Here is a 14,136-nt window from a genome sequence, read left to right on the forward strand (position 1 = left end):
TCTTGCATGTAATATCAAGACAAAATTATCCGTGTTCCATTTTGTGACTCTGAAACCATCTGGACTTAAATTAAGGATTTAACTGCCAGTAAATGGCTAAACATCATCGGTATATTCTATCAGACTAAATAAGGAAAAGATGTTAAGTCGTTTTTCAGTACGAGGTCGTTGCAAATTCATGTTACGGTACATTGCAACGAAATAATTAGATCATATATTTTGAAACGCAATCAATAGTTAAAAGTTCGTTAAATTGCGCTATTTCGATCTATACTGTGTACACCGCCACGATAGATTCTGCAAGAACGTACTCCTTATGTAGAAATCGAACTGTTCCGCTTCAGGAAACAGCTCTTTACCGTATTTACTAATATTTTACTACTTGTTCCACTATTATAGGATACGTAAAGTTTGTATTAACTCTCCAAGGATGACATTACCATAAAATAAGACGCTGTATTCCTTACAAGCTGAAATGTAAATTAGAATTACGCGCATTCCTCTTGGTAACGACACGATATTTTTAATAAAACACGCGATCTACCGTTGAAAATCCTTCGATCGATGCAGAATAGAAGTTATAAAAACTGAAATGGAAAGGTTCGTTGCACCTTATCATGATGATTAGCAACAATTTCTGTATAATTATTGACCTTCTGTACCACTTAGTATCGTATCTGAAAATTTCGATAAATCGAAACTATAGATTGTCTCGAATGATTTTTGTTTAGCGTTGACAGCAGAGTTTTACAAGCTCACAGCAGTTTTTGACGCTTACATTACTGTGACGAGGCTGTTCGCGCAATCCAACAGTTTCTGTACTAAATAATTCATGTAAAACATATACATCAGCTCAGTAATGGAAAACAGTAATGAGATCAGGAATTCTTTGACGTCGTGTGTCGAACATACTGCTTGAGACAACTGGAAATAAAGAGTGCATTTTTTATACCACAAGCATGTTACATTTATCGGTTAACGAAAAGAATTATTACTCACACGAAATAAATTAACGCTTAAGGATACGACGCCGAATATAAGAAGAACAGAATAAGAGGCTTGAAATCTAATTCTCAAATCGGTGGCAAACCTATACGTACACATAAGATTCATCGTACGAAAGAAACACGATATCCTGTTACTTTACATTTAAAAATAAAACGATTGATCATATACTAACTTTGTCGCATTTTTGTGTGCAATTACCGCACTTACTAGAAACCTCTTACTGTTTCTATCCCAATGCTCTTGCGAAACAGGTAACTGCGTAGATCCCGCAGAAAATGCTTTGTCAATATGGTAACTACGAATTACAGCAAAGAATTTGTTACATTAACAAGTGCAATTAATATGGCAAAGAAGGTAACGCTGAATCTTTCTTACAAAGTCAAGAAAGTCACAAAAATTAAGAATGACTCTGTGATAGGTCTACTAAAATAAACGAGTTAGTTACATTAATCGAATAAAATCGTATACACAAGATGGCAAAAACCATAGTCGTAAAAGTGCATCGAATGATCGGCTCTTTTTACCTCGTGATTTCGAACAAACCAGCAGCGTGTTGCAGCCACATAATGTACAACGTCTCCGTGGCTACGAACGTGGAGGCGCATAGAAACAATGTAAAATTCTGATGAAATACAATAAAATATAGATACTTTTCTTCGTCCATTAAATATTCCGTCATTATTGGAAAATAGTTTATTCGAGTTCCGTTTATCGATGCGTCCGTGACAAAAACAAAAGCTGCGACTTGGAAAATCGTCACGATGACCGCTGACGGATAAACAAATACTGTAACACATTGATGATTGCGGGATCACATCTTACACCGATATCCGTTACAGTAGATTCCAACATCTTTCTTACTGGCGTATAATTTCGCGTAATGCCTTCCTATGGTGGCGTGTTTCTGTAAGATTTTAAGTATCTCGTCTTGTTTCGTGTTCCAGTCGTACCTCACGCGTTCCATAAATTCCTTAATCTGGATTTTCAATCGTCTTTACATTCCGATTATCAAATCTTAACGTAACTGGAATGTTTACAACTCACTGTATCGGTCTGATACCAAAATGCATTGTACTTTAAGAGGCAACCCATGAACATTATTATGGGCGACAGATTCTTCAACAGAAGAGACAACGTGAACTCTGTGGTTTTGAAAACCATTAACTGAAAGAAGCGTATTAGATTTCATTGCAAATATTTAAAATTCCAATCGTTCTTCTAACATTTCGCCTGGCGTGTATAATTTCAGTACAATTTCATTTCTTTAACAGCAAATAATCGGATTTAACGATGGTATTAATTACTATGCCGCACTTTGAATCCATGTTTTTTTGTTGTAAGTCATTTAATGTGTGACGTACAAATTAATACTATCGTTAGATCAGGTTATTTAATATTAAAAAACCGAAGTCGCTCAAAAATTACAATGTTGGCACTTACGTTACTTTCCAGGAATACTATTCGATTATTAATAATATCTTTATTAAGAACCTTCCAAACGTTTCTATTCGAGGAATAAAATGAATAGATTTTCAGGTAACTGTGTTAAAAATACTTGTGGGGCTCAGTAGTTAAAAAGATTTGGGATTCATACAACTTTAAAAAAATTGTTTCTTTATATTGTTGCTTCGCTTATGTTAGTATTAACGCAAATTAATGATAATGGATCAGTGGTGTGCACAGAACTTGAAAAAGTTAATATTATAGGGTTGATGTGTATTTTGGAATAATTATGAATTTATAAATATTAATGGAGGTTACGTACATGTATTATGAACGGCTAGCAATCGTAAAAGTTGTTATTAAAATATAGTATAAGGTGCATATGTATGTTAGCAATCGAAATAAACGCAAGTGTCAAGTATAATGTATCAAATAAAGTGACTGTACCAGGACAAACATGAAATACCAGTTGGAGAGACTGATAAAACCAGTCTTAAGTCGTCGAAGATTGATATTTTGGTACGGCCAGAGTCCTATAAACGACATGAGAGTTGCACTCAGCTTGTAATATGGTTCCGGTTCTGCCATCGTGGTCGATGATTCAAAAGCGACTGACTCATAGGTGTTTGACCACCCTCGGTTCCAGTACCCCCTCCAAATCAATTTAACCTCTTACGATTATTTTCTTGGAAATTATGGTACAATATTGCGAACTTGTGGCAAAATGAATGGCATAATCTACAATCTTCTCATTATTTATTCACTCGTAAATACGCAGTGGCAAGAGACTGGCTCGATCGATATTCTTGTATCGTTATTACGCACGTACGGTTGTTAACAAAATTATACATTTCTAAGAAAAGGCAATTTTCTTTAATACTTTGTACCTTTCAGGCCTGTAGTATACTTGGAACACTTCCATTCTTGATTGTTCCGTCGGCATGACGAGAAGTCGAAGTGACTTTGAAGTTAGTTTAAGTTTGGACAACGTTCTAGTCTTCAGGGAGTGATAAGAGAGAGATGTCACATTACTGCAGCGAATGTATCATAGCATTTTGTCAGTGGCAGTGAACTCAGATATGGGTGAAATTTACTGTCAAACGAATACTGTAAGGTAACTTGAGTAAATTGTGTCACCATTTTCCTTGTAATATACAAAGGTGCGTGGCACATATCGATTCCCAAGAAATTTTCTTGAAATTTCCAAACAATGCAAACGAAGCAAGCAGTTTGAAAACCGAAGTTAAATTATCGTTAAAATTATAATTGCCTCTTTAGTGCACAATTAATAGGTTTTACATATATCAAGAAATAATATCACTCTTTATTTAATACTACAATATAATACTAATGTTCTAGAAAACATATGTCTGTGGCTATTCAGTTCTTCAGGATAAATTAATTACTATGATGTAGAATGTTTGCATTCTAGGATGCTAGACAAAGCGCAGTCGATATTGGTCAGTTAAATTTTTCGATCCTGAGTTTACCAGACTTCGTATCAAAGTAATTCCTTCTAGGGATGCAGAAACATACTATCCGCATTGAGTGAAAAACCTGTCGGGCGTTTTGGTTTCGTCAGAAAAGTGCACAACCAGTGGAACAAACATAGCGATCTACTTCAATTTTCTCAGAGATGATTATAAAAATATTTCATGGAAGTTTCTTTGACGTAATTCTATTAGTCTTTTCAAATTCTATAAAATAATTGTAAATTTTAAAACACTTCCACGTCTCAATCTTGGTTTAGGTCCTTTTTGAGAATTCTGTTAAACATGAAGGTTTACAGAGTTATAGCAAAATTAATCTATATCAAGTCTTTGTTTCGCTTTTGTGATTCTCTGCTTTATATTATTGTAACATTTTCTACCTGTGAATCTTTATTGCTTTCTGACCTACGAAAATAAAAATTTTTCTTAAAAATATTATATTCTATTGTACCATACTGGCGAATAAGGTGTTCAAAATTCTTAATGGTATCTAATGCTCGAAGACATTAATAAATTAACAATAATTCTTCAAAACCCACAGTTTCTACAAGATCGGTATGTTTCTTCCACACATTACACTGAATCAACTCCAATAGTTAAATACTAGTGTTCTCATTTCTTACTAATGTATAGTATTACTACGTATTCCATTACTATTTGGATGAGGAAAATTTTCACTAATACTCGAGGGATGACATCATCATGAAATAGGACATACAATTCTTTACTATCTGAAACGGAAATGCTCATGGTAATATTACCATGTGGAACACACTCTAGAAACATTGTAATAGTATAAATTATAAAATAACGTACCGTTGAGAAACCTTCAATCGATGCACAATAGAAGCCAAATAAGGTGAAATCAAGTGGTTCGCTGCACCTAAGCATGATCATCAACAACATTTTCTGTATAGATACTGACGTTTTGTACCAGTTAGTGTTGTATCTGTAAATTCAGTTTTTCATAATGTTTATTTATCAGTTGTTTGAAGATTACGTAAAGATTGTTTGAGAAGATTATGTTAACCGTAAAGTTCTGTTAACTTAAAAAAGCGCTTACGTTATTATAACAATGCTATCAGCGTGATCAAGCAGTTGCTGTATCAAGAAATTTATGTAAAACATGTAAACTAATTCGGTAATGGAAAACAGCAAGGACATCATGAGTTCTTCGAGATCGTGTGTCAAACATACCGCTTCAGACAACTGGAAAGTAAGCGTGTCATTTAAATACAAATAGGAAGATTATTTCAAGAGCATCTAGCTTTCTTTATGTTTGTATTACCAACAAAGTTTTCTCATCTAGTGGTTAACGAAGAAAATTAGTTACTTACGAGAAAGAAATTAACGCTTAAGGAGATGACGCCAAATACAAGCAGAAAGGAATACGAGATTTGAAACTTTGCTTTCAAATCCATAGCAAACCTTTACGAACAGATAGGATTATTTGACCGGAAAATAGTAAATGTTCAGTGACAACTAATGAGATTGATTCAAAGTGCAAACAGAAACGGACTCCTCAATCGCATCGATGCCCAATACAAATGTTTGCACACAGTGTCTCATTTTAATCTTTCCAAGAAATTATACCTTAACTATTGGCTATAACACGAGTTGGATAATCTTCACACCATTTGATTATTCATATATTACAAATATAAGTAAGAAATAGTGTATGTTTCTACAAAAAAAAAAAAAAAACAGGAGGGGTAAAGGTGGTTTTGAATTGCAGACCTGTATTTGGAACAAAATCATACTGATTACATAACGACATTCTCGAAAAAAAGTAGATCTCGTCTAAAACATTTTGTGTAATCACTAGTGTGGAAGGTAGACGCGTGGAAAGATGAAAATGGGATGTGAATCTTCTCATGTAATCGCAAATATTAAAGAATAATTCATACGTAAATAGAATGTCATTGAGCAAATACTGACTTTGCGGCTTTTTTATGTGCAAGTACTGCATTTATTAAACACCTCTTACTATTACAATCCGCAAGATCTTGAGAGATACTTGACACCGTACCTTCAGAAACTGCTACCTTGATATGGTAACTGTAAATTACAGTAAAGAATTAATTTAAACGTGTCCTAGAACTGGAAAATTGCGTTGTTTCCTTGATTTCATAACAATTAAAATACGAGTGGACAGCTCGAAGGTGACGTGGCTCTGAAGTTTGATCACATTTTGAACCGAAACCATGGGATCTGATAAGGTATGTAATTTTGAATCAAATTTTGTTAAGTAAAATAGATTGTAATCTTAGATCAGCAAATTAGTTATTACAAATTAAGAAAGTAGATTTAAAACAACGCTATATTTTGGCTGATATAGATAGAAATTTTCAAACGGAAGCAATTAAAAAATACAAATAATAATTAGCAACGCTGTGATTAAGAGGTTTCGAAAAGTTGCGAAAGCTTCAACTTCTATGCTCAAAATTGTATTGCTAATTAGATCCCAAACTTGTTTGTCGACACAGAGTTCAATGTTCCAAGCATTGCTGAATTATTCGTAACTGTATTGTTTATTGATAAGAATATGACGCCTAGGCAAACAGTGCTCTTCCAAAGGGAGGCATGAAAAGCGGCCGTATACGATGGCTCTAGACAGTGCTGTGATTAATGTACCGTGCAAAGATCGTAAGTTGCCAAGTATTATACTCGCTTCGCCTATTCCCCACCATTAGATTCTTAACAGACCCACTGGTTCGACGTTTCTTCTTTGCCATTTTCGTCACGCGATATACTTGAGCATGTAATCGATTAATTGTAAGTAAAAGTCTAAGTAGGTTGTCCAATTAGTGATACGGTTGATTTGATTTGTCGGCAACTTATGATTTCTACATAGTACATTCTGTGACAAAATAATTGAACACCCCTTAAATTTTCGTGTTTTTAGGATCCTTTAGAAACTTTCGACTTCCCTTTAATAATTCTAAAATTTCAAGAAAATTTTCTTCCCGGTTTCATTTAAACGACTATTCGTTACTACTAGAATCATTAAACGTTACCAAGGCGTTAATAACGTTTAGAGTATTACTCGAGATCTATCAAGAGTCTCCGAATATTAATTTTTACGACCTGTGGTTTGTCCCAATTGTTTCTCACGTAAAGTGATATAATCTCTGGAAGAAGATATTAATTATTCACCTATGTGCATCTCTTTTTCTTATGTATATCACTTGTATCGAAACACAGAAAAATTTCAGGGATGTTGTATGATATTATTGCGTTGTGTACTCAGCCTGAGAGTATATCTTAGAGTGCATCGAGTAGTAAGTCCTTTTTACCTCGTGATTTCATACAAGCTGGCAGCGTGTTGTAACCACATAATGAACAACGTCTCCGTAGCTACAAATATAGACGCGCATAGAAATAATGAAAAATTCTGATGAAGTACAATCAGATAAAGGTATTTCTCTTCATCGATTAAATATTCCGTCATTATCGGGAAATAATTTCGTCGAGTACCATTCAACGGTACGTCTGTGATCACAACAAAGGATGCGAGGTGCAATATCGTCACAATAAGCGCTGACGGATAAACAAAAACTGTAACATATTCACAATTAGGGGAATATGTTTCGCGGCGCTCGATATCCGTTACGTAGATTCCATAAATTTCTTACAGGTGTATAACTTTGCATGATACCTTCCGGCGCTGGCCCGATTTTCTATGATCTTAAGTATCGCTTCTTGTTTCGTGTTCCAGTCGCCTTTCACGCGCTCCATAAATTCCTTAATCTGGATGTGTAATCGTCTTTACATTGTGATTAAGAAACGTTAAGGTAACTGGAATGTTTACAACTCACTGTATCGATCTGATACCAAAATGCATTGTACTTTACGACGCAACCCAAGTACATTATTATGGGCGACAGATTCTTCAACAGAAGAGACAACGTAAACTCTGCGGTTTTAAAAACCATCAACTGAAAGAAGCGCGTTAAATTTCACGCGGGCATATATACCAGTTCGATTTAAACTTAAATTCCGTTCCATGCGGATAGAATTGTTTTTCATGAGACTGGGGCTTCTCGAGTTGAATAAATCTAAGTTGTTACATTTGTAGACGCGGGTTGAAAATTGATATTCTCATTAATGTATTGTTATGCGTAAATGTTTCGATGACTGTATGCTAAAAAATATTGTTGCATTTAAATAATTGTTATCTTCGCGAGTCGGGAAAGTATTGTGTCAATTTTTTCAAAATGAGTACGAATAAATCGAAGCTCCGATGATTTTACGGCGCTACACGTAGCGAAACTATAGTTCTGTAATTAAATTCTGTATTAATATAATGCATTCAGTGTATAATGCAGACCTTGTTCGGTCAGGCGATCACCCGTTTGAAATAATGGAGAATTACGACTTTTTGAGCGAGTAGTAATTCAATCATGACAATATCAAACGTGGATAAATGAAGTTGAAAAAAATACAATTGCTTTCAGAAACAGTTAAGATTAAATAAATTCACGTTTTTAAGTGCTCTTTATTTTCTGAAACATTCTAATGTGCGTGTGTAGGTAAGCGATAGAAGTAAACCCAAATGTCAGGTTTAATATACCGGATTAAAGGAGCGTACCTGGGCTGTTACAAAACATCCGGAGGAGAGAGTGATAATGGCACTCTGAACCCGTCGAAGTTTTGAATTTTGGTATGGCCAAAGTCCCATGAACGACATGAGAAATATGCTCAGTTTGTAATACGTTTCTAGCCCAGCCATCGTGGCCAATGGTTGTGTCACAACTGAGTCACTGTTACCTGTCTACCCTCTGCACCATCACTCACTGAAGTCGATTGTCTCTTGAAAAGATTTTCTTGGAAATAAAGCAAAAATTTGCATCTATAATTTTCTCATTACATATTCATCCCTAAATCCAGGGTTGCAGAAGACAGACCGATCGATATTCTTTCGTTGCGATAATGTATTCACGACTATTACGGGAAATGATACGTTTACAATAAACGGGGAACATTTTAAATATTTTCATTGGATGTTCATATAATTTGCGGTTCTAGACTTTTTCGTTTTTTCAATGTCTAACGTGAATATTCGTGCGGCATCTTCAGTCTGTATTGTTTCGTCGATTGGGGAGGAAATCGAAGTTACTCCTCGACGTTAGTGGGGATGAAATCAGCTCGAAACTTTGAACTGAACGTAATACTGGTGTTGATTGGTACATAGTATTGTCGAAGGCGGTGCACTCAGAAATGTGTATTTGAAAAACTGCTGGTTTCACGGGAAGATACGGGAGTTCAATGTACGCGAAACCGGACGCGATAGGGCGAGACATAAGGTAAATTCTTGATTATGTTAGTAGCGTGATAAGTCTCTTTGCGATTTTTATATTATATAAAAAATACCATCGAAAGGTAGAATGGAATGAAAGTATTGGAGGAACAAACTTTAAATGGTAAGGACATTTTTCATCGCGAGAGATATTGAACGTACTTTACAATATTTTTCATTTCAAGTCAAATTATGCTAAGAACAAAAAACATATGTATGAGTATAGACACATGTTATTCATGAAGTAATGAATACGAATCTCAAAACTAACGATGGAAAATTGATTTGTTATGGAAGTAACTTTCAGAAAAATTTGATAACTAAGGTTTCGAATCCTAAATTGATTTCAAAGTATAGTAAATTTATTGTACTTGAAACGTACATATTTATTTTTCTACGTAATCTCCATTTAATGGGACTCATTTTTTCATTCCGTTCAAGCACAAACATTTTGGTTTATTTTGTATACAATTGTGTACTGGAACATTGATATTCGATAGTAAATGTTGAGATCTCAATACCTCCTTAACTTATCCTTAACGAAGCATAACTTGAACGGAAATAATTGATTAACATCGATTAAAACTATTTTAACTGTGTTGGTCCTACGTAGCTGAACTATTTGTAATTCTGCTGTCTGGAATATAACACCATGAAATAAGACATCGTTGTGTTTAGCAACTGAAAATGTATATGCCACTGGTAAAAAGGAAGGTACTCTTCTAGTGTTGAACGAAAATGGTTTTGCTATGAAACCAATTAGTACCTGAGAAAAACCTTTGATAGATGGGTTGAACGCAATCAGAATTCGATTCCTCTGAAATTTCTTAACATAATAAACAATAGCATTCTTTGAATAGACAATGACGTTTCATACCATTCTGTATTATAACTGAAATTTACAAATTTGTTTAAGTTTTTTGTGCTATATTTGCTCATTTTGTAAGCAAAATATTAAGGTTGCATTTATCGACAAGTTAATTAAAGAAGTCATGAAAATAAAAGTATTAATGGTACACATCCAAGACAAATAAGGTATATTTCCTCATTGGATAGAATGTTTAACTGTACCTAAGAGCAGCCGTAGAAAATATTAATTAAACTACTGTAATGTGTATTTATAAAATAATTAATTATTGTATCACGAAGATCTGATTTTGCTTGTGCGATCGCATTATCTTGGAAACAAGAAATACTTACGACAACGTAAAGATGCTGTTGCCACTGTCTAATACTTGTTGCACTACAAAATTGATATAAAACATGTACCCAAATATTGTTACTATAAACGTAAGGATCAGTAATAATTCCTCTCTTTCGGTTGGCACAAACATTGATTGAAGCATCTAAAAACCCGTATATCTAAAATTCTCAAGTTTTCTTAGCCAAGAAGAAAAAGCAGGTACTCACGAGAAATAACAAGGCGCTTTGACATAAAACACCTCCGGTAAGGAGAGTAGAATATTGTAACGTAAAGGTGAACTTCAAATCTTTGGAAAACCTTTAAAAAATACTCATTAATATCAGACCATTCATATCGTTGAGAAAAGTTGGTTTTAAAAGCCAAAACAAGAGTTGTTTCGGTGGTCAACTTAACGAAGATGTTAACGACATTTTAGAGAAATATTATAATTGAAAAATAAAAAAGACCACTAACTTCACTACGCCTTCATGCAGCATAGCGACTCTTGACAAACGTGTTTTGTTGACTCTATCGAACAATTGAGAGTTATGGGAAACGCAGTCCAGAATTACTATTTTGAAACGGCGGCTGTAAATTGGCAATTACTTTAACGTCTCCATATCAAACGCAACTCATAATACAAAATATTATACGATCTAATTCAGGATGATTCGGGAAATTGAGTAAAACACTTTTCTAATTTTATAATGTGAAATAATATGAAATTTTTTCTTACCAAGCAATTTTAAACAACGACACATTGTGCTGCATGAGCATGATAAACAACGATTCAGTGGCTATGAAAATAATTCCGCCTATTATGAGCGTTAAATCCTGATACAGCACGATTAAAACGAGGTACTTTTGCTCGTCAATAAAATAGTTCGTTGGGATTGGTGCGGTGTGAAGACGAGATTTGTTCAACGGCGTTATAATATCCAGAATTTCTGATGCGACGTGAGACAACATTCTAATGGACGTCGACGGGTAAGTGAACACTGTAACATATCGGTTGTTGCAGTAAAACGAGCATAGCAATCTTTGAAGTTATGTTTGTTCCTCACGTGCAAAAATTATTGTATAACGTTTCCCTAAGCCAGCGTACTCTTTAATGATCCTCAGTTCCTCGTTGTCCACCCTGTTCCAATCAAACTTCACTTTCTCCACAAATGTCTTCATCTGTATTAGGAATTATTCTTACACTATATCGAGAGCAACTATTCCGACAATAATTCTTTCAACTCACTATTTCGGATTGTTGCCAGAAAATGACGTACTTGGAGAGAACGAGCAGTGCCAACACCATGGGTATCAGATACTTCAGAATCATTACTAGCGTTAACTTTTCGGAGACGAGAGCCCTCAACTAAAACCAGTGCTGTTTAATTACCTCGGTTCTTTACATGATCACCGTTTTAATAAAGGTGTTACAGAAATTTGCTTTCTTTTTTAAATTAGTAGGAACTATTTTATGTTTGCTATAGAAGCGTGATTAATTAATATGAATAATGTTCTAATTATGAACCCACAATAAATTCATAATATCCATTAAATAAATTTAATTATATTAATTTATTTTCATTTGTCGTTAAAAACAGATATAATGAATATAAAGGCAGTTATCAATATTTGTGAGAGTTTAGCTTCTTTGAAATATATCTCGTAAGTTAACAACAGTTTGGGAATCTCTGATTCATAGTAATCGATCACAGTAAATTAAATTTCGTAATTATACCTGACCGATCACAAAAACTATGAACATGAACGTAATCATAGAATTTAGAAGCCATCGGAGTTTTGTATTCTGGTATGGCGAAAGTCCGACGAACGACATAAGAAGTATAGTGAAACTATAGTATCGCAATACCGTGTTATCCATGCTGCGACACGATTGAAACTCAACTGACCAGTGTCCCTACTATCGACCAATTTCTCTCTCTTGACATTCATTATGTATATATTCTACAAAAATGTTTCCTTCAATAATAAAACGGAAGTCCCAGCGCGGTAGAATGAATGGCAGACGATATAATTTCGAAATTCTACGAAGAAACCGTGTCGAAGGTGCACTATAATCATTATCGATCAATAAGACACTGCAGTCAGTCTGTAAATATTAACAATTGGGAAAATTATACGTTGTTTGAGAAAAGAAATTTTGTTACACTGTTTTGTATCGATACCACCGCCGATGTATTGTCTTACCAGAATTTTCTTTCACTTTAGTCTCAGATGGAGAAGAGTGTTATTTTAAGAGACGAAACGGGAAGTGACGTACTTCGAAGTGTTTTATTTCTTCTGTCAAGAGTACGCCAAGTAACGGACTCTAGTATCAGAATACCAGAACACAACAGAAGCACCGACAATGATTAGCAACGACTGGGATCCTGAAAACATAAGAATTATAACTGTTTTTGTTAAATATCCGCGGTCGAGAACTTCTCGATCGGACTTTGTAGTGATTGCACGAAGTGCGTTGACTATTAAAGCTCGAAGGACCACTCTTTTTAGGGACTATACTATTCAAACTTGTCTCAATTTTTATTTAATACTCAACAGAAATACACGTTCTACGGATTTTGTAAAGATTGCATGAAGTGTGTCCATCGATAGATGATTTTTATGGGAAACGAATGCTAAAATTAATTTCTCTGGAATATCTTAGCATGACAAACAATAACATTTCTTGAGTGAACACTGATGTCATATACCATATTGTATTATATATTCGCGTTAATGTTTTGTAAAAGCTATGTGTTTGATACAAAATATTATTCAGCGTTCGTCAGAAACAAAGCAGAAATACTTTCAAAAACGTACGAATGTTATTGCCTCAGTACAACACATGCTGCATTAGATAATGTGTGTAAAACATAAATACTTGTTTACATTCTATTGTTTAATAAAAATATTTATTGGGATAGCTAAATATCATAGGTCACAAGTTCTTTGAATTGTTTAGACAAAAGTGAAATCAATTACTTACGTGAAATAACATAATGCTTTCAGAACAGACACCTATGACAAGATGAATAAAATACATTAATCCAAACTCGGACTAAAAAAATGCAAATGAGTATTGTTGTGGAATTTTTTTTAAATTTTTTTTAAAATTCCGCCGGAATTTGTGCTACTTCCTGCTGTGACGTCATTTCCAAGAATTTCTGCCAACTGCTGAAAAAGACGTCACTGGAGGAAGTGACATAAATCCCGGCGGAATTTAAAAAAAAAATTCCACAGCAGCCCCTTTCCCCTTCCCCTCTCTCTTCTGGTAGCCCCCAGTATATCTGCTAGTCGATTCGCTATTAGGTTTGTTTTGCTCCCAGGCCGTTCCTTAGTCAAATGACCCATTTAGATGTCGGCTCAAAAGTGTATACAGGGTGTTCGGCCATCCCTGGGAATAATTTTAATGGGGGATTCTAGAGGCCACAATAAGACGAAAATCAAGAATACCAATTTGTTGATGGAGGCTTCGTTAAAAAGTTATTAACGTTTAAAGTTCCACCCGTACTGAATTTTTTTCTCGAAAATGCGCAAGATTTCGGGGCTATGTTTATTCACCAAAAATGATTGTAATTGACCCCCGCAACCGAAAATAATTTTTCCAGAACGATTTGAAATTTTTGAATTTAATTGTTAATAACTTTTTAACGATGCCTCCAACAACAAATTGGTATTCTTCATTTTCGTCTTATTTTGGCCTCTAGAATCCC

General features: G+C 34.5%; 2 protein-coding genes across 2 annotated transcripts; both read right to left on the bottom strand.

The window, feature by feature from the left end:
- Positions 1 to 774: 774 nt before the first annotated feature.
- On the bottom strand, positions 775 to 3,039 carry LOC143345654 (uncharacterized). The gene is made up of 6 exons (XM_076773018.1): positions 2,899 to 3,039; positions 2,053 to 2,172; positions 1,870 to 1,984; positions 1,533 to 1,794; positions 1,216 to 1,303; positions 775 to 924 (listed from the first exon to the last, which is right to left on the bottom strand). Exons 1-6 carry the CDS (start codon positions 3,037 to 3,039, stop codon positions 775 to 777), a joined length of 876 nt encoding a protein of 291 aa, XP_076629133.1.
- Positions 3,040 to 4,618: 1,579 nt separating this feature from the next.
- On the bottom strand, positions 4,619 to 12,302 carry LOC143345655 (uncharacterized). The gene is made up of 9 exons (XM_076773019.1): positions 12,159 to 12,302; positions 11,670 to 11,789; positions 11,488 to 11,602; positions 11,160 to 11,421; positions 5,880 to 5,999; positions 5,279 to 5,369; positions 5,005 to 5,150; positions 4,758 to 4,890; positions 4,619 to 4,672 (listed from the first exon to the last, which is right to left on the bottom strand). The coding sequence occupies exons 1-9, from the start codon at positions 12,300 to 12,302 to the stop codon at positions 4,619 to 4,621; spliced, it is 1,185 nt and encodes a 394-aa protein (XP_076629134.1).
- Between the last annotated feature and the right edge of the window lie 1,834 nt (positions 12,303 to 14,136).

The sequence above is a fragment of the Colletes latitarsis genome, chromosome 9 (assembly GCF_051014445.1).
Source record: "Colletes latitarsis isolate SP2378_abdomen chromosome 9, iyColLati1, whole genome shotgun sequence".
Classification (NCBI taxonomy): Eukaryota; Metazoa; Arthropoda; class Insecta; order Hymenoptera; family Colletidae; genus Colletes; species Colletes latitarsis.

Excerpts from the sequence above, each read along its gene's own strand:
- LOC143345655 (XM_076773019.1), bottom strand. The coding sequence starts at position 12,302 with ATGGATAACACGGTATTGCGATACTATAGTTTCACTATACTTCTTATG. Across the intron at positions 11,790-12,158 it reads TAGTTTTTGTGATCGGTCAG|TTGAGGGCTCTCGTCTCCGA; the intron begins GTATAATTACGA and ends CACTGGTTTTAG. Across the intron at positions 4,891-5,004 it reads GATAGCATTGTTATAATAAC|ATACAACACTAACTGGTACA; the intron begins GTAAGCGCTTTT and ends CTGAATTTACAG.
- LOC143345654 (XM_076773018.1), bottom strand. The coding sequence starts at position 3,039 with ATGGCAGAACCGGAACCATATTACAAGCTGAGTGCAACTCTCATGTCG. Across the intron at positions 1,304-1,532 it reads GGTTTGTTCGAAATCACGAG|TTACCATATTGACAAAGCAT; the intron begins GTAAAAAGAGCC and ends TGTAATTCGTAG. Across the intron at positions 925-1,215 it reads GAAACAGTAAGAGGTTTCTA|TTGTCTCAAGCAGTATGTTC; the intron begins GTAAGTGCGGTA and ends CTTTATTTCCAG.